General features: G+C 35.2%; 1 protein-coding gene across 2 annotated transcripts in view; it reads right to left on the bottom strand.

Moving 5' to 3' along the window:
• Positions 1-26725, bottom strand: part of RSRC1 (arginine and serine rich coiled-coil 1) — a 148714-nt gene that overhangs the window by 82430 nt on the left and 39559 nt on the right. For both annotated transcript variants that reach the window (XM_026705857.2, XM_026705858.2), the window contains exon 5: positions 6312-6348. In XM_026705857.2, coding sequence (XP_026561642.1) covers positions 6312-6348 — 37 coding nt within the window. The remainder of the gene's footprint in view (positions 1-6311; positions 6349-26725) is intronic.

Raw genomic sequence — 26725 nt, 5'->3', positions numbered from 1 at the left:
TTATGCTTTTTGGGGTTCAAAACTACACAGATTCCAGTTTGTGATATGTTGCCAAATAGTTTCTTCACTCAATGTAACATATAATATATCTGAGTATACTACATACAAAGTATGCCAAAAGCAGGAATTTCAAGGCATAATTTGGCCTGCCAGACAAAACGTCCAGATAAAACTTGTGTAAATGACATGTTCTCACCTGAAGCATAAGGCACAAATGGAACAAGTGCAACTACAGTTCTGCCTCAGCCACACACTTTTCTCACAAAAGGAAAGAGAAAATATAATGAATACCGGGCCAAACAATTACTGCATATGCAGAAACTAGGTTATTAGGAACATGGCTAACTTTTAGCTATATTCCCCAATGACATCATCCAGTCTAAATCTGAAAATCAGAGGAAGAATCCAGCCACTGGGCTTTTTGCTGTTGTTATACAATAATAAGCTTGTTATTTTTAAGATGTACTGTAATGTTCCTTCTCCTGTCAAACATGCTTAAAGAAATATTATTTCTTGTTTGAAAGCAGACTCATAGGGAATTATCAGAAGCTACCTTTGGTTTCCATACAGTTCAGGAAGCATAACTCTATGACACAACTATTTTTATCAGTACAAAAAAATACATTGAAGTAAAAAAAGATAATCTTGAAATTGAACAAAAAGAGAGTAGAATAAGGTACAAATATATTATTTCCTTTATAAATAATAAAATCTATAAAACGAAGTCCTAATTGTATAACACATGCCATTTTTTACTTAAGCATATCTGCAAGTCACATATGAAGTGCAGTGCAAGACTGGCATGAGTACATAAACTGAGCATTCCTAACTCTTCAAATAGCAATGATTATAAGTATCTTTACTGAGAAAAATACATGAAACATACTACTCAGGAAGAGCTTTTAGCAATCCCTATTGGTGTTTATTGATTGACATATTACAAGGAGAATATCTTCATTGCTGAAAGGCAGTAACTATCCACAAACCACTGATGGGCTAACAAGCTATTAATGACAGTCTGCAACCCAACACTTAAAATGGTCAGAATTCTTTCCTTGACCACAAGGACAAGTGGGTCATTCATGTAAGACTTAAAGAGATGGAATTTTCCAATCTTTAACAAAGGTTTAATAAACATGAGATTGTGCATTTTCAATACTGACATTCCAGCATTGACATACAGGTTCAAACATTAACATTCCTGCTGATCATAAAGTAAAAGATAATGCCCAACCAGACAATCATACCACAAACCAGAAAAAAAAACAACCCAGAAGCAGGACTATACGCAATCTTTGACCTACGACAGTTATTCAGTGACTGTTTGAAATTCTCACGGTGCTGAACAAAGGGAATTATGACCCCTGCCTGAAGTTAAGACTGAAGCAATGCCCAAACAGTTGCATGATCAAAATTCAGGCAAGTAAAGAACCTGAGCCTCTTGGGCACAGAGGGATAAAAAGGCATGGGCTTCCTAGTTTATAACAGTTTTCTGCATACCAGTGGGTGCTAAGCTCCAGAGCCTCTCCCACTCACAGAGCCAACCCCAAGCAATTGCTTAACCCACTTGTGGGCTCACTTAGTGACTCTAACTGGGAAATCTGGAATTGTGGTGGTCACTTGGGCATTTCGCTTAATGACACTTTGCTCAACAACCAAGATTCTGTTCCAATTGTGATCATAAGTCAAAGACTGCCTGTAATTCACAGAACAAAGTAGCCCTCAAAAATGTAATAAGAATCAAACCATCATCATCATCCCACCAGACAAAGGTTGAACTAACCTAATACAGAAACTAGACAATCCAATCAAGAGAATCTTTAACAACCTAACCAAGAAAGCTAAAAGTAAAAGAAAAAGGAAAGGATGAAAGCAGTGGATTCATCCTTCCACATATCTATGGGCAGCCAAAAATACGCAAGCCAATTGTCCAATTGTATCATTACCAGGGACCCCAACATATAACATAGCCAAAGAATTTAATCAAAAAGGCTATACTGAATATTCTATCAATGCCTCACTATAGTGTATCCAGAAAATCAAAGACTTAAAAATAGAAGAATAGATTTTGATTTCATTCAATGTCACAACACTCTTTACATCCATAAACCAGGAACTAATAAAAGAATTCATGGCAGCACTACTACACAATATGCCCAACTTAAACAAATACAGTAAGTCTGAAATATCCAGAATCATGGACCCCCATCAGCCTCTCTCTGACTACCTACTTTCAATTTGATGGATAAATACACCAATAGTTAAAGTTTCAGTTAAAATGTATCTTTTAGAAGTCTTATTGAAGTTTTACTGCAGATTCTTTTTAATTCCAGGCAGTCTCCTCCCTCTTTCAGATCCTGCCCTTATTCTTTTTCTCTCCCTCCTGCTTATGAAAAAAAAAATTAGCGTCCAGAAATCTTTATTATCCCTTTGACATTTTGTTTTATTTTCAGCTTAATTGCCTGTTGATGTCAAAGTGGATTTTTCCGATTTCTTATTTAAGTCTCTTAGTTCTCAGTATAGGGAAGGGAAGAGAAGAGAAGAAAAAAAAACCCAAACCTTTCCCTTTTCACTTTCCTTCGCTGCTTCCGACTCTTCTTTGGGAGCGATGTTATTTTTTTGTAAGTTTAAATTTCAGGGTACCTTAGTTGTTGCTTTTACAATTTAACCCGGTCAGCCAAAACTTTCACTTCTTATCTTCCTCCTGCACATTCTTTTCCGGTCAAGTTCTTCTTTGTGGTGGCCATTTCTGACCACCGCTGCAACCGCCTTCAGGAAAGGGAGTAATGGCCAGCTAAGGAGGAGAGATGCAGCTCTCTTCCTTCTGGCAGTCTCCCCCCTCTTCACCACCTCTACGGGGTGGCTTAGCCCCAAAACCAGCCGGCACTGGGTGCTCCAGCGGCGAGCCCAGACTGAAACTGCGCACGATCGCAGATTTCTGTCTGTCACCGAAGAGACTTCAAACCGGAAGCCCCTTACGTCCTTATGAAGCGCAGCTGCTTTGCGTGGCACAGCAATTGCCACGTAACAGCTGCTGATGTGTCGGGGGTGTGCAGGATTGCAGGAGGTCATTCAAAACACCTCTGCATTTCCACAAAGTGCATGTTTGGCACGCAAAGTATGTGTGTGCATGTAAAGCGCACCCATCAAGCCACACCCACCAAACCAGTGGTAAAAATATTTGAAACACACCACTGCTTGCCTCTACAGTCTGAATTATTTCTGGCAAGATTTTGATTTCTTTGCTTTGGATGGACCTTTGAATTCTGCTGCCATGAATACTTTATTTCACATTATAAATTAACAGGAGATGATTACAAAAACTGATTATGAACAACATAACACAATCACCAAAATGATTCACTGGAATGCCTGTTAAAAAAAATTATCATGTGCCAATAATGAAAAATCAGTGGGAATATAGAGTTGAAGAAGTAGTCGAAAATAAGGTGTTACAATATTGTGAGATTTCCAAATACAGACTGATAAAGTCTTGGCTCATAACACACCCAATTTAACTGTGGTTGAATTAAAATCTAACTAATTAATTCTATTATTGTATTCTCAGTAAATCTAAGATGATTTATTTTAAAATAAATTATTTGTGAGATAAAAATTAATCTTTTCAAGTAACTGTCATGATTGCAACCAGAAATGCAAGCTTCATAGAGAGTAGGCACAATAGCCAATAGGCTGAAGCAGCCTCGAGAAGAATTAAATTAATACCACAGAGAAGCTATACTAAAGGTTAACTGAGCCTGATTGAAACAAACTGAATGAATGAATTTGCCCACTATAGTATATTTTAAAGCTAGATGTGAAAAAAGAAGTTCCTGAATAGAAACATAAAAGGAAGAAATAGCTGTCAAATAAACCTTTAAGGAAGACAATCAGAGTACTTCACACACACCCCAAATCAGCAGGAATAAGAGGACCCCAGAGTAGAGAATAGATACTCAGGTTCAAAATTTGGAAGAAGTTATTTAAAAAATTTCCACTTAGAATATGAACATAATGTTAACAGCTTTCTGGATGGATAAAGTACCTCCTGAACTATTAGAATAATCTTTATCAAACTCCTCAGGTGATCAGTAGGAACGTGTCTATCTCCAGATGCAATAGACTGAGACAGCAGATCTACTGTTGTTATTGTGACAAGCAGTGAAACCATCCAATAAAGAAATGAATCAAATTTATGAACTGTAGCTGCAACAGCACCAAATAAGAGCAAGATATTATTAGAAGAATTGTTCCAATAAAATAAACTGGTGGGAAGAAACAGAACAGTACAGGTAGTGTACTGCTTATCTATGACAATTTGAGATTATCATGGCACTGAAAAAATGAAGATTACAATCAGTTCTCAGACTTCTATTCGTCCCAGCATCACCATGGGCAGGTAATCACGATCTGGATGCTTGGCAACTGGTTTGCACTTATGATTGACTGCAGTGCCCAGTGTCACATGATCACTATTTGCAACCTTCCTGCCCGCTTCTCCGAAAATCAATGGGAAATCTAGTAAGGAAGATTGTAAGTTGCTGAGTAAGTCACTACCATCTACATATTTTCCTCCATCCCATTGTGTTTCCACTTTGCCAGTCATTCATGCACCCCCATGCATCCTCCCTGACCCATATTGCACTTTCAAGAACTCTCTGACCCATGCCACTTTTCTCATGCACCATCACATACACACATACATACATATGGTTCCTATTGTGCAACTCCTCAGAAACCCTTACCACACTTCTCTCCTGCCTATTTGACAGCAGCTATTTACATGCTTGCCAGCCTGGGACTTTCGGCTTCCTGCCAGCTTCTCCACTGACTTGTGGGAAGCCAGCAGGATGTTGCCTCGCCTAACAACCATGATATTCAGCTATTAATGGCAACTGGAACTTCAAGGATTGCCATCACTATGAAAACATCGCTTGGTGATAGAAATTCCAGTCCCTATTGCTATTTTAACTCAAGGACAACCTGTATCCATAACCACCTGCAAAAAAATGAATAATCATGCAACCCTAAATATATTACTGATCAACTGCCATATTGTTGACTATTTCTATAGACTGAAGAAGTCTATCTGAGAAGTTTCCATCAAGAGAAAGTACATCAAAATTTCCATATCTTCTGAGCAATTAGTTATGTGAGCAAATCAATTACTAGATTCAATGTATTGGCCAAAGTATTAGGAGCTAATCTAACAGAGATATTATCAGGAAATTTAAAACTGATTTAGCCAGCTTCTCTGGAGAATGGAGCTGACTGACAGACTCAAACTGTCTTGGAGGAAGCTCAGAATTATACTAGTCTAATAGGAGCTTCAGGGAGTCCCATTTAAAAAATGAGTTGTCAGTTATACTGGGATACTGGAAAGTCTAAGAAAGTCCTAATATTTACAAGGAGCTTTGCATATTCCAAGAAATATTAAAGTTAAGAAAGTGTGACTAAAGTATGACTGTACATGCACTGAAGACACAAATTGTTATTGCTGTTGCTGTTTTTTATTTTGGTCAACTCAAGACAGCAAACATATCTAATACACTTTCCTTTTCTTTCTCTTCCTGAGAAACACCTAGAAGTTGGATACAATACATTCTTAACGTGAGCCAGTTATTTCACAGATATTCTGGAAAGAAAAATACTGTTCTTCAGATTACAGTCAGATCTTGTTTCCCTACTGTATGTCCTGAATATCAACAATGACCCACCTGCCTTCCCTAGCTTGTTTCATAAATGGAACTCTGTGTGAAGTTATTTGGATTGGAATCATTTCTAAAATTGAACAAATCTATTAACCTGACAGCACTGTGTTTACAGTTAAGCACTATATTTTCATTAAAAACTGTACTTTTATTTAACAACAACATATCATTTAAATCAGTAATTCATGCTATATTGAAAAAAAACTCATATTGCATTTAAAAACTATCAAATTAATGAAATGTATAAGCAATATAAGAATGTATGTTTCAAAATAGAAGTTTGTTATTTTCGCATCTAGATATGCCAAAAAAAAACCCCAATGAAGAACAACTTTAAGTTTATAATTAAGGCAATCATCAATCCAAGGATTATAGCCAATTTTATTTCATCTCCACATCAAAAAAATTTAAAAAATTAAAATCTCTTGAAACATAAGATAAATGAAAATGTAAGCGCTTCACACATAATAACAGTAAGCTGACCCTCTGGGAAATAGTTGACTTTCTCAATTCAAGCGATTCAAAGCTCATTCAGAACTATTCATTTAGAATGCAGATATCAAAGATGATGCAAATATTCAAGAGGAAATTAGAACTTACCAGATGTTCTAATCCAGTTTTGATGTTTCCGGCATCTCTGAAATAGAAGAACAAAAATTCTAAACAATTATTAATCATTGGTATACAATTATTTATGTTGAACTTCAAAAACTATAATGATCAGTCCTTTTGTTTAGTTTGTTTTAATGTCTGAAGCTATATTATTGAATAAAACTTAAATGCATCCTCTAGTATAATTCCAAAATGTCTTTACCATAAAATCTAAAACATAATACAAATATATAACAGAATAAGTGAATGCATATGATTGCTGATAGTTGGTAAATTTTAAATCCCTTTATTAGAACCAGAATGTATGTACCATTTATAAAAAGAAATGTTTTCAATTATTCTCCCATGAATAAGAAAATTGTTTCTCTGTAAAACTGTATGATCTTAACATCTAAATAAAGTTGACTGATAGCACATGATTTAAAAATTCAGCTGATTCGTCTAATTTCAGTGATGTGTGTTTAGGAGAATCAATATATAGTACACAACCAACAAAAATAAAAAATTGAGTTGGGTCAATTCGTTCAATATTCTTTGATCAATTCTATTAAGAAAGAAGGTGACTTAGTTTTTGTATCAGTAGATCCAACATAAATCATTGATAACTTGTTATAGCTATAGCTGTGTGAAAAAGTCCTGCACACTTTCAGTTTTAAGCTGTATTTACATGTTTAATCAATTTTCACTCATAGAAAGCACACAAATTTAGTACTTTGATGCAAATTTCTGTAGTCGGATTGAGATGCATAATTTTTATGAATATAACCAAAGTCTTTTTGAGGTTTTAAGTGGGTTTATGTGCTAAAACAAACACAACTTGAATTTTCAAGAATGTTAGGATTGAAAGTAGCCAATCAGCAGTGAGTGCTGACTAACCCATCAAAATGCACAGAGGCTAAATCTATGAGCCAATCAATGTTGTCATACTCTCTGACTATAAATAGGCCTGAAAAGCATTGAGAAATTTAATTTAGCTCTGGCTGTGGGCAAGGATGAAGGCTTTTGCTTTCACCAGTACTAAGCAGCAGCATCACATCATTGTGCTTCATGAAGAGGGTTACTCCTGTACAGAAATAGCCAAGAAAGTGAAATGCCATTACACCACAGTGAGCAGAGTGGTTGAAAAATACCAAATAACTGGTTCAGTTGATGACAGACTCTGTTCTGGAAGACCAAGAAAGTCAACAAAACAGCAAGATTGGGGTCTGCAACACATTTTGATGGCTGACAGAAAGCTCACCTCACCTCAGATTACAAGAATTTGGGGTAAAACATGTGATGTAAAAATGTGCAAAAGCACAGTGCATTGCAGACTGCTTGCCAGAGGGCTCAAAGGCTGCAGGGCTTGAAGTAAACCTTTGCTCACAGATGCTCACCGCTCTCATAGATGTGCATGGGCCAAAAAGTATGCCAAGTGGACCAACGAACAGTGGGCCAAGGTCATCTTCAGTGATGAGAGCAATTTCTACTTGACTGAGAATCAGTGCAATAAGTATGTTAGAAGATTTCCAGCTGGAGAATTTAGGCCATACTGCCTGAATCTATCTGTGAAGCATTCATTGCATGTGATGATCTGGGGCTGTATCGCTGCTTCTAGTATTGGTCAGATATAAATCGTCCAGGGAATCATAAATTCCAAGCAGTATGTTAAGTCCTCAAAAAGACCATGCTTCCTTCAACTCAGCAACCTGTAGGGAAAGACTTTTACTTCCAGGATGACACTTCCTTGTCATCAAGCCAAGTCCATCCAGCAAGGAGTGTTTGACTCCTGGACTGGCCACTGCAGAGCCCGGATTTGAACCCAATTGAGAATTTGTGGGCCAAGATTGGTTACAAAATAAGCAAGAAGCATCTAAAGACCAAGCAGGACCTGACTGAATCCATTATTGCAGCCTGGCACCACATTGTCACCAAAGATCACGTGCAAAGACTTATACAGTCTGTGATGAAGTGATGCCGCCTGATGATAAGCAATAAGGGCTGGCCAATTTCATATTAGTAACCATGTCTGGTTACCTAAACGGTCCTTTTCAGGGCCACAAACAATAAAAATGTTAACAAAACACTAGCATTGGCCTTAGTAATTACAACACATATGCCACTGGGTATGCATCAGTTAATCTGTTTTCATAATCATTGTAAGCATGCATTGTAAGTATGCAAGAAAATCCACATCCAAACAGCACCAAATTGCAAAAAGCTTATGCTTTTCACTTAAAACCATGACTGTTTATTTAAATATAACAATATTTGCATAGCAGTTATCATAAAATATAAAAAAAAATGGCCTATCCAAAAAAATGTCATAAACCATAAACCGTAAACTGTGCAGGACTTTTTCACACAGCCGTAACTTGCTCCAATGTTTTATATCTATCTCTAACCATCCTGCTAAACAGCATTTTCTTCAGGATCATAACGTTTGTAAATAAATTTATAACACAGAACTCATACTGCCAGGAAACCTTGCTTTTTATCTTAAGCAAAAATTCATTTGCATTTTTGGCAATAAAAAATAAACATGATAAACCAATACTTTTATTTCTCTATCATCACATGCATTAAACATTTTACCCATTCAATTAAGCCAGGCACCAAATTACTTTAGAATTTAATTTTAAGAATTTAAAATTATTTTCCATGCAATGAAAATAGACATAAACCAATCTTTTTATTTCTTATTTTTTTTAATTGGCTTGTGATTTTTCAAAGAGAATATTATCAGAATGCAACTTTTCTAAATTATTTCCTTACTATTCAGATTTTTAAAAAATATGAATTACATTCTTCTTTGCATTTTTCTATTATAAATGAACTATAATCTACGTTATTTAATATAAGCCTTACTTAAAGATGCATTGCAAAATAGAGGAAATTCAGAAATTACCTATTGGTTTGACCTTAGTTCAGGAAAGAATGCTGGCTCAAAAAAAGTGAAGTATTTTTTTTCTCTTTTCAACATGTGTTTTTGTAGAATTGTGAAATAATAAACCCCTCATTTCAACCTTGATTACAAATATTCTCTTCTATTAGTACCAATCAGCTGTGTAAGAACAAGCTCAATCAAGGTAAAGAGAAAGCTCTCCAAAGAAACTTTCCTAACACTTTTAATAATCTTTTTCAAAATTTTACGAAAGTTATCATTAAATTTTTGATGTTAAAAATCCTTATATCAGTTTTAAAACTACATTACATGAAAATATATTAAAATATATTAAAATGCCTAAACTGTGATTATTTTAATGTGGTTTACAATATTGTATTTCTTATTTTTATTGTGATCTATCTAGAGAATTATATGGCCAATATAAATACACTACTGAATCAATAACTGACCTAAGGTGACTTAACAGATGCTCAACTAATTTAAAAGATCTCTGTCTCCAAGTGATAATCTGGTCTAGCCATGTATCAAGTAAGTAAGTTTTGGACATTGTCAAAGGACAATTCTGAGTAAAAGCTATAAAAATGAATAATTTCTATGTAAAAGTTGTATTAGAGTAGGAAGAATTTCCAGAGATAGCATTGAAATGTTTATTTTACTTTGCTTGTAAAATGAGCAACTAGGTTTTGACAGAGTATTCAGGGATTCATAGCTATAGTAAATTATCACAACAAAATTCTTGCATCTGACTATTTTCAATGTTCCCATTACTAACAGCAATTATAAAACTAATTATATACAGCATCTGTAAATATTAATTGCTCAAATCATTGAATGCATTTTGAAAATCTATTTTCAGCCATTTCCATATATTTTTATTCATATTTTTAGATTTAAAATGTGCTAAACATCTGTTACTGTTGTTTTTTTAAAAAAAAAACCTGCATAGAAAAAATTAGTCTCATGAAACATGTAGAATAATAATCAAAATTTGCTATACCGCATCATACATTATTAACAGAAAACTGAAGTCCTCTATTTATATTGGAGCTGAAGGTCATAATGAACTTAATTGCTAGGAAGCAGAACCCAGGTCACTGACACACAAAGCTTCTTGCTAATGGTATCAAATTTGTTCTCTTTAGTGGTCTGTCTCCTATGCTGTGCTTGTCACAACTTCATCAATATTTGCACAACTGTTTTTGCTCTGTGCTGAAAGCAGACTTAATTCAATTATAGATCTTAAAACTGATAAAATGGTCCTGAAGTGGAAATGGGAAAGATATTATTGGCAAATGAATAAAGATCTGTATTGAACTAACACACGAGAGTATAGAAGATTTTTTTAAAAAAATCATTCCTTGTCTTAAGTCTTCTGGGAACAGTGAGTTTTTCTTTCCTTCATGCAGCACATTGATTTCTGAATTAGACTGCAATATTAAATAATTAATATACTTGCCATGATTGATGTTTTGCATTAGTTGAATATTAGGTTATCAATCAAAATCCACTTGGTTTAATGTAATAATATTGAAAAAGTGTCACTGTCTGTTCATCCAATTTGTAGTTGAAGGAGCACAGATAGTAATATTAGAATAACAGAAGGTTCTGAAGCAGGAAGTGCTCTAGCTAAACATACTGTATATAAGGCAAAGATTAGGAAACTAGGAGTGACTTTGGACCAGTTATTCTGTGTAAGCCTAACTCACCTCAAAGGGTTGTTGTTGTGGGGATTACGCCAAGGAAAGAGTATTGTTTGTCATTTTGGGTTTTTTTTATAAAAAATAATAAAGGCGGGATTAAAAATGTAAAAAAATTGTAAATCTAATTACTTTATGGCATTCATGATTTTCAATGCAATTTTCTTTCAACTCTGGGATTTATCATGGAGAAGATCTTGTCATACAGGTAATCCTTACTTTATGACCAATCACTGAGCAACTATGCCAAGTTACAACTGACCCCCACCTCCCAAAAACTTACAAACCAGATTTAAAATTCCAGTGGCTGCCCCTCCTCAGTAATTTATTATTTTATTTAAAATATAACTGAGTGAAAGAATCAACTCATTAATAATAAATATAAGAAAAAAGGGCACCATTTACCAAACTTGAATTATACATAATACATAACTTATGTGAATAATATAATCACTGTTATTCAAGAACAAAAAAAAATATTTTTCTGCAACAGGTGAATTAGCACAGGTACTCCTTGCTTAAGGACTATTTGTTAAGCAACCATTCAAAATTACAATTGTGCTGAACGAATGGCAGTTATGACTGGTCCTTGAAGTTATGGCTGTTGCAATGCCCCCATGCTCCAATTCTTGAGGCTTGGCAGCCCACCCACATTCACAACTACATGTCTTTCAACTCTCTCCATCTGTCCATCTCTCCCATCTCTACCCTTGTGGCCACCCTACACTCTGCCCCCTCCCTATCTTTGTCTCCCTGCAGACCTTCACTGTTTGCTTCCTTCCACTGCTGAGGAGGTATGGCCTGCAAACGCAGCTGCTGTCCTTGGGGGAAGGGAGGAGTTGAACAGAGGTGAGTGCAGCAGGGTTGCAGACCCTTGTCTCCTGAAGAAGTTTGTTGAGTCAACCATGAAGGAGGCAGCAGGTAATGGTATGTGAGAAAACCTTAGGAGATAGTGTGATGGTATGCTGACAGATGGGGTGAAAACATGATGGTTTGGAAACTGTCAGATTAAAAGAATGTACAGCCCACATCTGAATAGAGGGCATTCCCTAGGACAGTGATGGAGAGCCTTTTCGGCACCAAGTGCCTAAACTGGAACGTGAGCGTGCTGAAGCACCGGAAACCAAAGACTAGCTGGCTGGTGCGCGCATGAGATTCAGGTTTCTGGAGCTCTGGCACATGCAAAGACTACCTGGCCAGCTTGCATGCCCCAGAAGAGCAGCTGGCGATGGCGCACATGCCCACAGAGAGGCTCTGTGTTCCACCTCTGTCATTCATGCGCAAACACGGCCCTAGGATCTCATGCTGTAATGTATACAAAATTTTTGCATTGAGAATTTATTCTGAAAATTTGTGGTCAGCATTAGCCATGAAAACTATGGAAGGAAAGTTCAATTTTCAATATTCATATCAATTTTATATATTTAGAGCAGGGGTGTCAAACTCATGTCGTCATAGTGGTATCATGTGACATATCAGGATTTTTTTTCCCCTTTGCTAAATTGGGCATGGGCATGGCCATCTGGCCTGCAGGCCAGGAATTTGATAGCCCTGATTTAGAGAAATGGGGAAGGGAACAGACAAACCCCACAATTTGTTTCTAGCTGTTGACAACTTCTAGAAGGTAGAATCTAGATAATGATGATGTCAGTGTCATCTACGTACACTTATTCTAGACCCAAGCATGTTGCTCTGATGCTGCATCAAATAATTTCCATAATAAAATATTTCGAAACTGCATTATATATCATTTCATTTAAATTCTGTACTAATTTCATCATGAAATTTTGTACTAAATTCATCAAGAAGAACAACATGACGCCAAAATCTAAGGAACTGGTGTGAACAAAATTCAACATCACTTTCTCATGTGACTGTTGATAAAAATAGAATCGCCAACATGATCGCCAACATCCAATGATGGATATCGCACAAAAAGAAGAAGAATTTCATCATTTCTATCTTCATTTTCTATTCTTAATTGGGAAACTTATTAGAATATGTATACTTTTCTCTGACAAGTTACCATTGGGGATGGTGCTTGGGAGTGCATGAGTAAGGAAATGTCTCTGAAACAAGATCCAACAGATCATGAGTGGTCTAGTATGCTCTAAAGTTCAAGATTCTTCTCAAACATATAATGAAACTAAGTAAATTCAATGGATTTTTTAAAAAATTCAAATGGTGTATATAGGTAATCCTTGCTGAACAACAGAAATTTGGACTGGAATTTCCCTCACTAAGCAATGCAGTTGTAAAGCACAATGTTACATGACTGCATTGTTTAGTGACAAATTATGAATAGCCCTGTATCTATATGGAAGTATCAAAAGCTATGAAAATATTAAAACTGGCAAGGCATCAGGACTGGATAGATTACCAGCTTCTTATAATAAATGTTTTAAAGATTTATTTTTGCAACCACTTCAGAAAATGGTGAGCTCTATTTTACAAGGAGATGCAATGTCAGAATCTTGGGGAAAAAACAATATTGCATTGTTACCAAAGTGAAAACAGGATCTAACTTATACTATAAATTATAGACCAATTTCTTTATTGAACAATGATTATAAGGTAGTTTCGTTAATTTTGGCAAGTAGGCTAAAACATTTTTACAAGAATTATTCATGAAGATCAATGTGGATTTTTATATAAAAGACAATTAAAAATGTCAGAACTATATTGAATATAATAGAATATTTACCACACAATGGCGAACAAACCACATTAATATTTTAGATGCTGAAAAAGCTTTTGACAATTTTAACTGGTCCATGTTTAAAGTTCTGGAAAATATGGATTTTGGTGAGAATTTTCTTCATGGAATCAAGTCACTGTACACATCTTTAAAGGCTCAGATTATAGTCAACGGAGATTTGAGTAAACAATGTGATATTCCAAAGGGGACAAGACGTAATTGTCCTCTGTTCCTTTTTTATTTATTTTGTTTCTTGAAGTTTTGAATAGAGATATCAGATATTAGTCAGATATGAAGATAACAAGTCTAAAAATTAAAAATGAGACCTTTAAATTGAGAGCTTTTGCTAATAATTCATTTTTGATTTTGCAGGCTTCAAGATTAATAAACAAAAAAGGAGTATGGCAAAAGAAAGCAAAGATAATACCAGAAATAATAGGTGTCTTGTGTGTGCAATCCCAACACATCTGGAACACCACTTTAACACCATCGGCATTGACAAAGTCACCATCACTCCCAAAATCACAACTGCAAAGGGCAGCTTTACTTGGAACAGCTTACATCTTGCAACCATACACCATTAAAAGTAATATATGCCTATCCTTGGGAAGGACTCAACAAGTGGGGGAGGGGGGGATGCCAAATCCATTCTAAACAACTGACTGACTATGTAATAACTATAACATTTTAAACATGGGATGCCACCAAACTCTCAACAACCTTAAGATCAAGGGATTTTAAGCTACCTCATTAAATGTCAGGGAGAAAAGTCTACTGGCTTTTGTTGGGTTCCAGAGAGGTGCTAGGATGAGTTTTTCTTCCATTATTGCCCTGGAGCTGTATGATATATGTAGATGGGCCAGATGAATGACTTGATCAAACCTAAGCACCCTCTCCCTCTTGGCAAAGGTTGCTCGTTGTGGTTGTTGTGTTTGCTTATAAAATTTTTATTAAGGATTTTCATAAAACTAAACATGGAATAATATAGAGTAAGATGAGGAAAAAAATGTGAAAGAAATACAAACAAAAAAGAGAAGAAAATATACGTAAAGAAAAGACTATTGATCTTTTTTACTAGTTGCAAACTTAGTCTCTTTCCTCCTTTATTAAAATTACATCGTACTTCTCTTTCCATCTTCAACCCTCTTTCATCAGTATATACATAAATCACCAGTTCATTTTCCATTTTCAAAAAGCAAAAAGTCCACAAGAAGTTCCCCATCTTTAATAAATAAAGTACTTGTTTTGTCTTATCCCTGATTAAACAAATCCTTTTTGTTATTTCTGCAAATTCCATAATTTTCACAATCTATACTTCCATTGTAGATATTTCAGTATTTTCTACCTTCATGCATATAATAGTCTCACTGCAGTTACCATTTACAAACCAAATCTTCCATAAGTCTTTTCTAATTGACTATCCATAAGTCTCATACATCAATGTTACATCATTTTATGAAAATTCTCTTTTAAATTGCAATATAATGTGAATTTTGGTCCTTTTAACTACATTCTTTCCCACTGGTACATGTGTTTGTCGTAATCAAAATTCTTAACCCATCTTATCATGCATTCTTTAATTTGTTCTCCTTTCATTTCAAGCCTGAGCAAAAGTTTATGTTTTAGCAACACATGTTCATCACTTGTACATAATTCAATTTTGAATTCCATTTTATGTTTTTCAATTCCAATTACTTCTTTGTCTATGTTAAATTTCTCCATTAACTGTGAAAATTGTAAATCTTTGAAAATTAAATCTCTCTAAAGTCAATTGTTTTCTTCCATAATTCATTAAACAATTCAACAAACACTTCATTTTAAATTCTCCATGTTCCTGAACAAGCAAATCTGGATAGGTTAACTATTTCACTTTGCCTATTGATTGGTGTGTTTGGACTTTCTGCTGATGTCTCAATGTATCTCTATATTGTTTTATGGTATTTTGTATTATTGTATTATTCATACTAATATTTCAACTAATAGTAGAAATACCTGTTAAGTCCTAATATTTGCCACTATGAAGGCACAATCTATCAACACTGATTAGCATTGCAGAGAATTCTTGGCCTCACACATTGCTTCCACCAAACTATTTAAGGAAGGATTATTATTTTCCATATCAAACCCCAAACCTCAGATTCTGGACAATATCTGATGGTATTGTGGTAGAGATTTGTGAATAAAAAGGTTTACTACAGTTAGGCTGCTTTAAATATCACTAAGTCTTGGGAAGTACTCTTTTAATACTCATTCCTTTATTTTATTTCTAAGAATTTAAATGTTGTAAAGAGTGTTTCTGAAATTCACTTAATTATAATAAAATGTCACATTATTTATTGGAATCAAATTGTTAAAATGCTGAATCTATCAAATTTAAAGAATCATTTTACAAAAGAGAATCTTATCCTCTATATAATGTAAATATGTAACAAAGGTTTTATATAAAATTAATAAAACTTAAATTATAGAAAGAAATTATGTGTAAAAACAATTATTTGTCTTATTTATTACAGTTACTAACAGAATTATGTGAATTAGAACACTTTATTACATGTGATTAGCAATCATTTCACTTCACAAAACACAATATATGTTCATAGTTAAATAAATATGTCTATAAACAAAAGAGCTGTGAGAAATAACCAATAGGCTTTCTACTTTAAATTAGGGCTGGGGTGGGAATCATGGTATTTGGTCTGGCTACTATTAGACATAAATAGTACAAATCTATGTACAAATAGTACTATGTACAAATAGTACTATCATTAGTGGTCTTCATTCAAATCTGACTAATTAGGGCAGATTTATTGATTTTCCATTTTCCTTTTATATTTACATTTATATTATAAATATAAAACTGTAGTTAAATTAATGAGACTTTCTTCTAAAAATAGCAGTAAGTAAAAACATATAATTAAAAACTTATCTACAAAGAATAAACTCCTAAAGAAAAAAATGCAAATAAAATTATTGTCATCATCTTTTGTTTTTTATTTGCAAGTATAAAACTGAAAAGAAACAAAAGCAGGGAACCCAGCATCTGTCATATCAGAATATAAAAAGATGATCCTGGCACAAAATGAAAAAGCTGTAATTCATTTGCAAATCAATCCTGCCAGTTCTATTTCAAGCTGGCGGTAACTGTCAAGAGTTAACAAGATAATCACTTTCAATCCTGCTTTCAATGGTACATTACACTGTTACTCCATTCAATAAGGCTGTTCTTTGGGGCACCAGATGAATGGTTTTCATTTCTAACCTGCACAAAAACTTGCCAGAAACAAAAAAATCCACAGGGCTTAAGGGGAAAAAAACAAAACCCTTTCTGAGGATTTATTTGCCAGCATTTCTTTTTAAGCAAAATAAGATATTTGGACACATTGGTGTCCATTCATTTCTTATATTCCTTCAGGTCCTCAGTCTGTTGTTTTAAAAGTATTTGGCACAGAAAGATGGAACAAGGCATTTTTTAAAAATGTATTAGACAAATATATCTAGAAAACTTTATCTAGCTACCTCGTAAAGCAACGAAATATCTAAAGAAATGAATCCTTCCTAAAATTTTAAATAAAGTACAGTTGTGACAGTAATATTTTTTTTAAAAAAGCATAGTCAGTAAGAAAAAAACCCTATTACTTATTGTATATCAACATTAATGTATACCAACATAATTTATGAAACACATGAAATAAAGATTAGGAAGAACTACTATGTTATCTTTATGGGAAAAAGTACATTAGTTACATTACTTTTCTCCTTGCTAGTCCTTAGTGTAGTCATTAAAATTTGGAGCATTACTAAGATATTTTAGAAAGTTACTGTCTTAGATTACTAAAATAAACTAAGAATTTTCAATTGCTTGTAAATTCAATGTTATTCAGATAAACTATTGCTGAAATCAAATTCCTTAAATATTAGATAAAAATTCCTAGACTGGAAGAAGCCAGTCCTACTGAATCTTCAAATTCCTGATGCCCTCAAGTGTTATTTCAAAAGATTTGTCAATCATCAGGAGGAGCCTAAGGGGCACAGGGGATTGGAAGGGCACGAGGAGGACGAACTAGGAAGTGATAGAGATATACTGCATATAAGAACACTGTATATAATAATATATATAAAATACACAAAATGCTTATAAATAAAAGATAAATCAGGTTATATAGGATTTTTATTCTTTTCACAATAATTAGCATACTATTTTTGAATAGTAAAATATCTTCAAATATCTACTGCTCAAGTAAACATTTATTTCTGCAAAACACTTAGACTTATATTGTGTTTTATAGCCCTCTCTAAGAAGTTTACAGAATCAGCATATTGCCCCCAACAACAATCTGGGTCCTCATTTTACCAACCTCAGAAGAATGGAAGGCTGAGTCAACCCTGAGCCAGTGAGAATTGAACTGCCGAACAGCTGGCAGTCAGCAGAGGTAGCTTGCAGTACTGCATTCTAATCACTATGCCACCGCTAAAAGAAAAGTTAGAAAAGGTAGAATTTGAAAGACGGGAAACTATCATGAAAAATACCTAAGGGCTAGCAAAACATTGTTGAAGGCATAAAATGATACAATCATGATTCAGATGAACCCAAAGAAATAATATTTCTGGTGTACAAGCCCAAATAGTAGCAAGGATAAAAAAGAATGAGGGAAACACAAATAGTCTGATAAGAGGCAAAGAGACTTAAATGAGAAAACTCTGCTGAAGTCACTACAGACAGATTGAAAAATGTCATACAAATTTCTATGACATGCATTAAATGAAAATTCATGGTGATAGTTTTTTTGCCAATAAATATAAAATTAATAGGTTATTCTTTCCTTTAGATTAGCTGTATTCTTTTCCTTCCTTTTATGGCCTTTCCCCTCAAAATGATGCCTGTTGCTTGGAGGTTTCAATCTATCTATTAAAAGCTGATATTTGAGCATTATAGTGTTGGTGAGAAAAAACGATACATATAGTTCTGACTTTTGTGATGGAGAATGAGAAACTCTGAAGGCAGTGCTACTGAACTGCTTACAGTGATGTCCGGCAGCGTCTCTACCTGAACTTTATGTTACTGACAGTTTCACAATGAAATAGAGTAGACCAATCAATGCTGGAGGCATCATAATATAGGTCTCCATCTGAATCAGGGATGATCTGGGCTTAACAGTAACAACCCTCAATATTTGTTTTGCCAAAATAATTTATATGTTAATTTATTTACTATTATTTTAAAGAATTTATTATGAACTATATAAAGATTTAAGAATTATTACATCTAGTGGGAGAGGTGTTACAGCCTTGTTTTGTCAAACATTTTTGTTATTAAACTAAGAATGAGTAGGTTCTGAAGGTCAATTAAATCCTTAATTTTGAAGATAAAAACTCTCATTCTTAGTTTTAAACACCTAAATTAGCAAACAAGATGCCACATAATATATGCTATGGGCATAGGTTTTCTCTGAAAAGCTGAGCTCTTCAAATGCTTCAGCTGCGATATAAACAACTGAGCCATGGCCAATACAAGCTAATTTGAATAATCAATATGACAACCTTATTTTTCTAATGCAAACAGGATTGATACAGTAAGGTGTCTCACTGCCATATCACAGTCATGGCCTCTTTTAACCCATAATTAGATTTAGGTGATTATCCCTGCTCTTCCTTACAAGTGTACAGCTTGGATAACAGATGACAAAAGCTATTTGCTACTTATTTATCCTTTGCAGCGGGTAGGTTATCCAGGGAGATAGGGGAAAAGATCTTCAAACAATTGTTATTCATATCATCTACAGTTTGAGATAGTCACAGCCTCCTTATGTGCAAAGTGAAAATAGCCTAGAGCAGTAGGTACATGAAGGATGCTTAAAACATCAGGGCAACACAGATGGAAATTCAAGGTGATGTCAGCCAAATTATGCCTAATGCAAATTGAGTTTTACAAGGAAGTACTGTATCAGTCAGTTGTCTCCTTACTCAGATTAGTATGAAAAGGTTTTCACTAGATTGTTTTTCATTAATTTGAATTCATGGTTTCAATATTTAATTTTTTTTAAAACTAAGTAATACTAATAGCACTAAAATTGTTTAAATAAAGCAGCATAAGTAGGGAATGTTTATGTTTATACCAAAATAAAATTACATTAAATATACTATATTAATCTCAAACATAACTTAAATAGCAAATGTTAATATTTAAGAAGAAGAAGTATTCATTACTAAATTATTAAGACAAAAAACGTAACCAAACTGTTCATATGTTTTTCATTAGACGAAATTACATAAAATTAAAGGAAATGCCAATTACTTTTAGCTGCATGGAAGGTGAATTCATCCTCTGATAGGATATACATTAGCCCATATAAAGACGTATTTACTTATTCCATGTTTTGCATTAAATGTTAGCCTATATGTTTAAAGATTTATTTACTTATTGCATTTATGAATCAAATCTCATATTAACCACTGTATATTAAAAGAGAATTGTTTATAATTTGTTTGTATCAACTTTAATATTCAAAATTATATAAGATAATTGATCAGAAAAATTGATACACTAATGTTTATGATCAATAACCTTTTATTTAATTTTGAGTATTAAAGCTGATGTAAATAAATTTCAATTTCAAGTATTGCATTTGCAAAATTTGGGGTGCATTTCAGCAATATTATTTCTGTATCTTCAGATAGAGAGTTTCCATAGATAAAGCATAAGATAAGAGGCCATTCATATATTAGAGATCTCTATATAGCAACCATAAGGCAATGCACCCGACTGCAGTAAATGCTAGCTTGTTTCATAATGTTGACTTAAATGGTGGCAGAAATAATTCAATGCACTAGTTGGATTTACGCATTGTGCTAAACCATGATATGGTTTAATTGGTTTAGATTTAATATGTTGCATGAATCCAATCACTCTGGTTTGTAAACCATGCTGTATGGATTAGTCTTTTGGAAAATGCTGCCTTAATATGAATAATCTGCATGGTGATATAAACACTGCATGTAGCTCTTTCTATTACTGAGAAACAATCTGTTAAATATGTAGCTTGGCAATGTGATGCCTATGTGTAGCAGTGCAATTGCAAAAGGCTTCCAGTGTACCCTTAAGGCTCAATCTTCTCCTTCCTTCAACTACTATAGAGTTGTGGCTTATCCCCTAATCCCTTATTCCTTTGCCAGGGCTTGATTGAAAGGAGCAGCTACAGCTTGAGGTGACAGCAATGGCTGTCATGCATGGGCTGAAGATGAAACATTGTATAACAAACAGTATAGTGCCAATAGTGTTCTAGTGTAGTGTTTGTGATAAAATGGCACAAACTTTAGTCAGGCCATTTAAAAATATATGTAAGTCTTCCAGTGTCCTTTGATCTTTCTTATCTCATCCACAAATCTAATCATAATTGTATTTATCCACAATATTATTTGGCTTCCTAAAATTGACATGAACATGAATCTACTTTTTAAGGTATGTGTGAATGCAAATTTATGTGGAATAATAAAAAGACTTTTAATTTTATAGGAACAGGTGGATACTTAAGTATCAAGTACTATTCTATTTACAATGGTAAAACCTTCCCAATTCGAAGCTGAAGATACTATTCCCTGTTACATATTCCACCAGGATACTAGATGAAGCAAAAGCTTTTGAGTAGCTGAAACTTAAATACCCAGTATGGATTCATCCATTTTTAGCTATTCAGTTGGAAGCCTGCTTTCCAGCAGGAAATACTCTAATTTTGAATTTCCAGGCTATGTGGGCAGAGGTAGGGGGGACTTTACTAGAAATCTGGAGACGGATGCTTCTGTGGGGGGGGAGGTTCCTGGTCTGTAAATAGCACTAAATTAGTTTCTTAATGCTTCTAAATAAAGTTTAAAAGTTATTTTGTTAGTGTCTAGGTCTCAGTTTAGCATATCACACCAACCTTAGATCCTGCTTTATTAAAGAAAGAAATATTTTCTTAGAAAAATCATTAACTAGATCCTTGGTTTACAATACTGTCTTAATAGGAAGTGGATGATTCAGAATCAGTTTGGCCTATGGTTAAGACACCAGGCTAGAATAGGAAACTATTTCTGAGTTCTAGGCCCAGTTTAGGCATGAAAGCCAGCTGGGTGATTTGGTCAATTCCTGTCACAACCAATGAACCAATGAATTAACTTGATTAATTTGAAAAAAGTGGACCCTTCATTTCTTGAAGACTAGGAAGCAACAATGAAGAATAGGTGACATATTACTACATTTGGATTATTTAGACAGTTATGTTAAGGAAAGGAACCAAATGAGAATAAGCAAACTGTGGCAGAATAAATGTTGAGTATTATGCATCTTGCAGTAGCCTGCTGCATAATCTGGAAAACATTTGGCTAATTCAACCATTCTTATTATAGTGAAATATGAAGTCATATAGGGAAATATTTGTACATCTCATCACAGGTAGAGGATATACAACTGAATATTTAGTTTGACTGCCATTAAATAGCAAAAGGGGTAAACTATATTTGCAACTAAATTCAATACACAATTGCATAACAGATTTAGCAAATTTGCAATATTTTTATACACATTTTACTTCTAGCGAGTATTTTTAGTATATTTCTCATGAGTTTACTTCATTAACATTCAAAAATAGAATGGAGATCAGCATTAGCAACTGGGAATATATTTACATGCTAAATGCTTAAATTTCATTAAGGCTATAATTTACTTATACACACATTAACATTGTAGAGACCCATAGTATAGTTTCTCTGAATCACATTAAAATGAATCCAGCTGTTATCTTGCTTCCATAATGTAGTATTTTGATTCAACTATACATATACACACTTAAATAAGTTTAGCTTTTCATATTAAAATGAATCCAGCTGTTATCTTGCTTCCATAATGTAGTATTTTGATTCAACTATACATATACACAATTAAATAAGTTTAGCTTTTCAATTTGCACAGTACAATAAAATAAACATCATGCTATTTACACATGACTATATATTTTGGCTCTCAATACAGCGATTACAGAATGTGAGCCTCAGTGGCTAATCTTCAATTCAAGCTGGGAAATTTAGGCATGGAAAACTTTATTCATAAAAAGAAAAATCAGTTATTTTAGAAGTGGATCCTGAAATTGCTTTGCTCAGTAAGATCATGGCAGTTGTCCATCTCATTTAATTTCATATAAAATTATGTGACGTCCGCCTTGTTCCTTGATTTCAATGCTAGCTTTGGATCATTATCCCGTGGAAGTTCCTCACTCTGCCACTAATTCTTTCTCCTTCTTCAACCACATTCCTCTCTATAAGCCTCAGCCCCTCTCTTCTCAGCATCTCCTACAGCAGTCAGCAATGCTTTGTTTCTGAGCACATGTGCTTATCTCAAACAGCAACTGATTTGTGTTTCACAGAACTGAAGAGTGATTCGCTATGATAAAGATCCTCTTGCTTCAGGAACAAAAGCAGACCAGAGTCCTTCTTTAGTGATTAAATATACTTAGTTTTAGAAGTAAATAATTATTGGTGCAATCAGATGCTGATTTCAATAAATTCATCATTAGGTTTCTTTTCTCTCTAAGAATTAAAACAGTATGCTTCTTGAAAATGAGGAATCCTTTTCCATAACTTCTCTCCAGGATGAATGTACTCAATACAGAAAGAATCAGAAAGTTATTTCCTTTTTCTTTATGTATAGCAGTAATTCAGTATACATATATATACATGTATACACTGCCCCAAAAAATAAAGGGAACACCTAAACAACACAATGTAACTCCAAGTCAATCACACTTCTGTGAAATCAAACTATCCACTTAGGTAGCAACACTGACAATCAATTTCACATGCTGTTGTGCAAATGGAATAGACAACAGGTGGAAAGCATAGGCAGTTAGCAAGACATCCCCAATAAAGGAGTGGTTCTGCGGGTGGTGACCACAGACCACTTCTCAGTCCCTATGCTTTCTGGCTGATGGTTTGGTCACTTTTGAATGCTGGCGGTGCTTTCACTCTAGTGGTAGCGTGAGACGGAATCTACAACCCACACAAGTGGCTCAGGTAGTGCAGCTCATCCAGGATGGCACATCAATGCGAGCTGTGGCAAGAAGGTTTGCTGTGTCTGTCAGCATAGTGTCCAGAGCATGGAGACATGCTACCAGGAGATAGGCCAGTACATCAGGAGGCATGGAGGAGGCCGTAGGAGGGCAACAACCAGCATCAGGACCGCTACCTCTGCCTTTGTGCAAGGAGGGACAGGAGGAGCACTGCCAGAGTCCTGCAAAATGACCTCCAGCGGGCCACAAATGTGCATGTGGCTGCTCAAACGGTCAGAAACAGACTCCATGAGGGTGGTATGAGGGCCTAACATCCACAGGTGGGGGTTGTGCTTCCAGCTCAACACCATGCAGGACGTTTGGCATTTGCCAGAGATTGGCAGATTCGCCACTGGCGCCCTGTGCTCTTCACAGATGAAAGCAGGTTCACACTGAGCACATGTGACAGATGTGACAGGGTCTGGAGACGCCGTGGAGAACGTTCTGCTGCCTGCAACATCCTCCAGCATGACCGGTTTGGCAGTGGGTCAGTAATGGTGTGGGGTAGCATTTCTTTAGGGGGCCGCACAGCCCTCCATGTGCTCGCCAGAGGTAGCCTGACTGCCATTAGGTACCAAGATGGGATCCTCAGACCCCTTGTGAGACCATATGCTGGTACGGTTGGCCCTGGGTTCCTCCTAATGCACGACAATGCTAGACCTCATGTGGCTGGAGTGTGTCAGCAACATGAAGGCACTGATGCTATGGACTGGCCAGCCCGTTCCCCAGACCTGAATCCAATTGAGCCATCTGGGACATCATCTCTCGCTCCATCCACCAACGCCACATTGCACCACAGACTCTCCAGGAGGTGGGGGATGCTTTAGTCCAAGTGTGGGAGGAGATCTCTCAGGAGACCATCCGCCACCTCATCAGGAACACACCCAGGCATTGTAGGGAGGTCATACAGGCACGTGGAGGCCACACACACTACTGAGCCTCATTTTGACTTGTTTGAAGGACATTACATCAAAGTTGGATCAGCCTGTAGTGTTTTTTTCTACTTTAATTTTGAGTGTAACTCCAAATCCAAACCTCCATGGGTTGCTAAATTTGATTTCCACTGATAATTTTTGTGTGATTTTATTGTCAGCACATTCAACTATGTAACGAACAAAGTATTTAATAAGAATGTTTCATTCGTTCAGATCTAGGATGTCTTATATTTGTGTTCACTTTATTTTTTTGAGCAGTGTATATCACAGTTGTCCGCAACATCATCAGTGACTATCAAGCATCAACCATCTCCCCTGATGAAATACTTGACATTTCTCGCATTGACCAAGAGCTCAAAAACAGAGACGGCTCTGTGGCCCCACGCTTCTGCAGAGTCATTTGCAAAAATGAATTAAGCAAATGTAAATTCATTTATACTATAATTTCACTCGCCAAAAACAACACCAACCATAAAATCCTCCTATCTCATTCTGACCTAACTTTACAGCAATGTACCCACTCCCATATACTACGCACAGAACTCAAAAATCATCTAGACAATGGAGAGAAGTACCTGTACATTGATTACTGTGCAGACTGTATCAAAAATGTGACTGTATCACACAACTCACAACTCAGCCTTCAAACCTTCTTCAACCAATCCACCATTACCCAAGACTAGGCACGCATGCCCCCAACTACCTCAATTCAAACTACAACTGGCCTTAAATGCAAGCTACTCAATGCAAGAAGCCTTGTAAATAAAACACCTGAATTTCTCCTCTTACTAAATACGGCTAAATTCGACATCATATTTGTCTGTGAAATATGGCTCAACGCATCTCTCCCTGACTCCATTACCTCAGTAAAAGACTACCATGTTTACCGATCCGATTGTGAAATCCCTAGAGGATTTCTTCTATAAAAAGTCCTTACATCTAAAAAACATCCAAGTTACCCAAGAACTTGCTCTTCCTGAGACTATTATCTGTGAACTGACCTTAAATATCACATTTCGGTTCTTACTATGTTACAGAGCCCCTGATTATGACATCGAACATGTAAACAAGCTAAATACACTACTAACATGGGCAGCATCCTTCCCACATGCTTTTATCTTTCTTGGTGACTTCAATCTACCTATTAACTGGACCCTAAACGAATGTACAATTGAACACATACATTCAACCTTCTACAATGCTGTAACAAATCTGGGACTGGAATAACTAGTAACCAACAATACTAGGCTTAACAACTGCCTCGATCTCATCTTCTGCAATAGTTTGAATTCAATTTATGGAATACAAATTAAGGAACCCTTTTCCAACAGTGACGACAACATTATTGACTTTTGTCTCAACATACGTCCACACAATAATCATTACAACAAAATCCCCAATTATAACTTCAAAAAAGGCAACTATGATCTTATAATCAACAATCTCTCTTCCCTTGATTGGCAATTTCTATTCACTGGATGCAATACTGTTGAAGACCATTACAACATATTCTTACTAGAAATCAAAAGAGCCATCGAACTATATGTACCAATAACCAAAAAAACAGATTCCCCATGACAATAAGGAAGCTTCAATCCAAAAAGAGATCACTTTGGCGAAAAAACAAATCCGGTCACGTTGCCAACTTCAAAAGCCAATACAAAAATCTATGCCACCAGATAAAAACTGAAAGCACTAAATATCACATTAAACAAGAGGAAACCCTTCTACACACAAATTCCACCTGTGCTTTCTACAATTTTGTAAACAACAAACTAAAAGACTCAAGGTCCATCCCACCCTTGAAAGAACCTAATGGCAAACACTGAAACGACGACACCATCAAAGCAAACCTCTTTAACACATTCTTTGGCTCAGTATTTGTAAACAGCAATGGATCAAGCCCAGTACTTCCTAGTTGAACTACAGACAACTACAATAATCTAATACATATCGATTTTACAGAAGACATTGTTGAAAAAGGACTGCACAATCTAAAACCATCCCAATCTATTGGACCAGATGGAATATGTGCCTACTTCTTAAAAAAGCTATCCACTGCCATAACTGAACCTCTACGCATAATCTTTGAAAAATCTTTCAGGACCAGCT

Source organism: Pseudonaja textilis, chromosome 4 (assembly GCF_049901715.1).
Source record: "Pseudonaja textilis isolate UNSWEBS1 chromosome 4, rPseTex1.2, whole genome shotgun sequence".
NCBI lineage: Eukaryota > Metazoa > Chordata > Lepidosauria > Squamata > Elapidae > Pseudonaja > Pseudonaja textilis.
The sequence above is the reverse complement of the archived record's forward strand: the minus strand, read 5'-3'. Positions and strand labels throughout refer to the sequence as shown.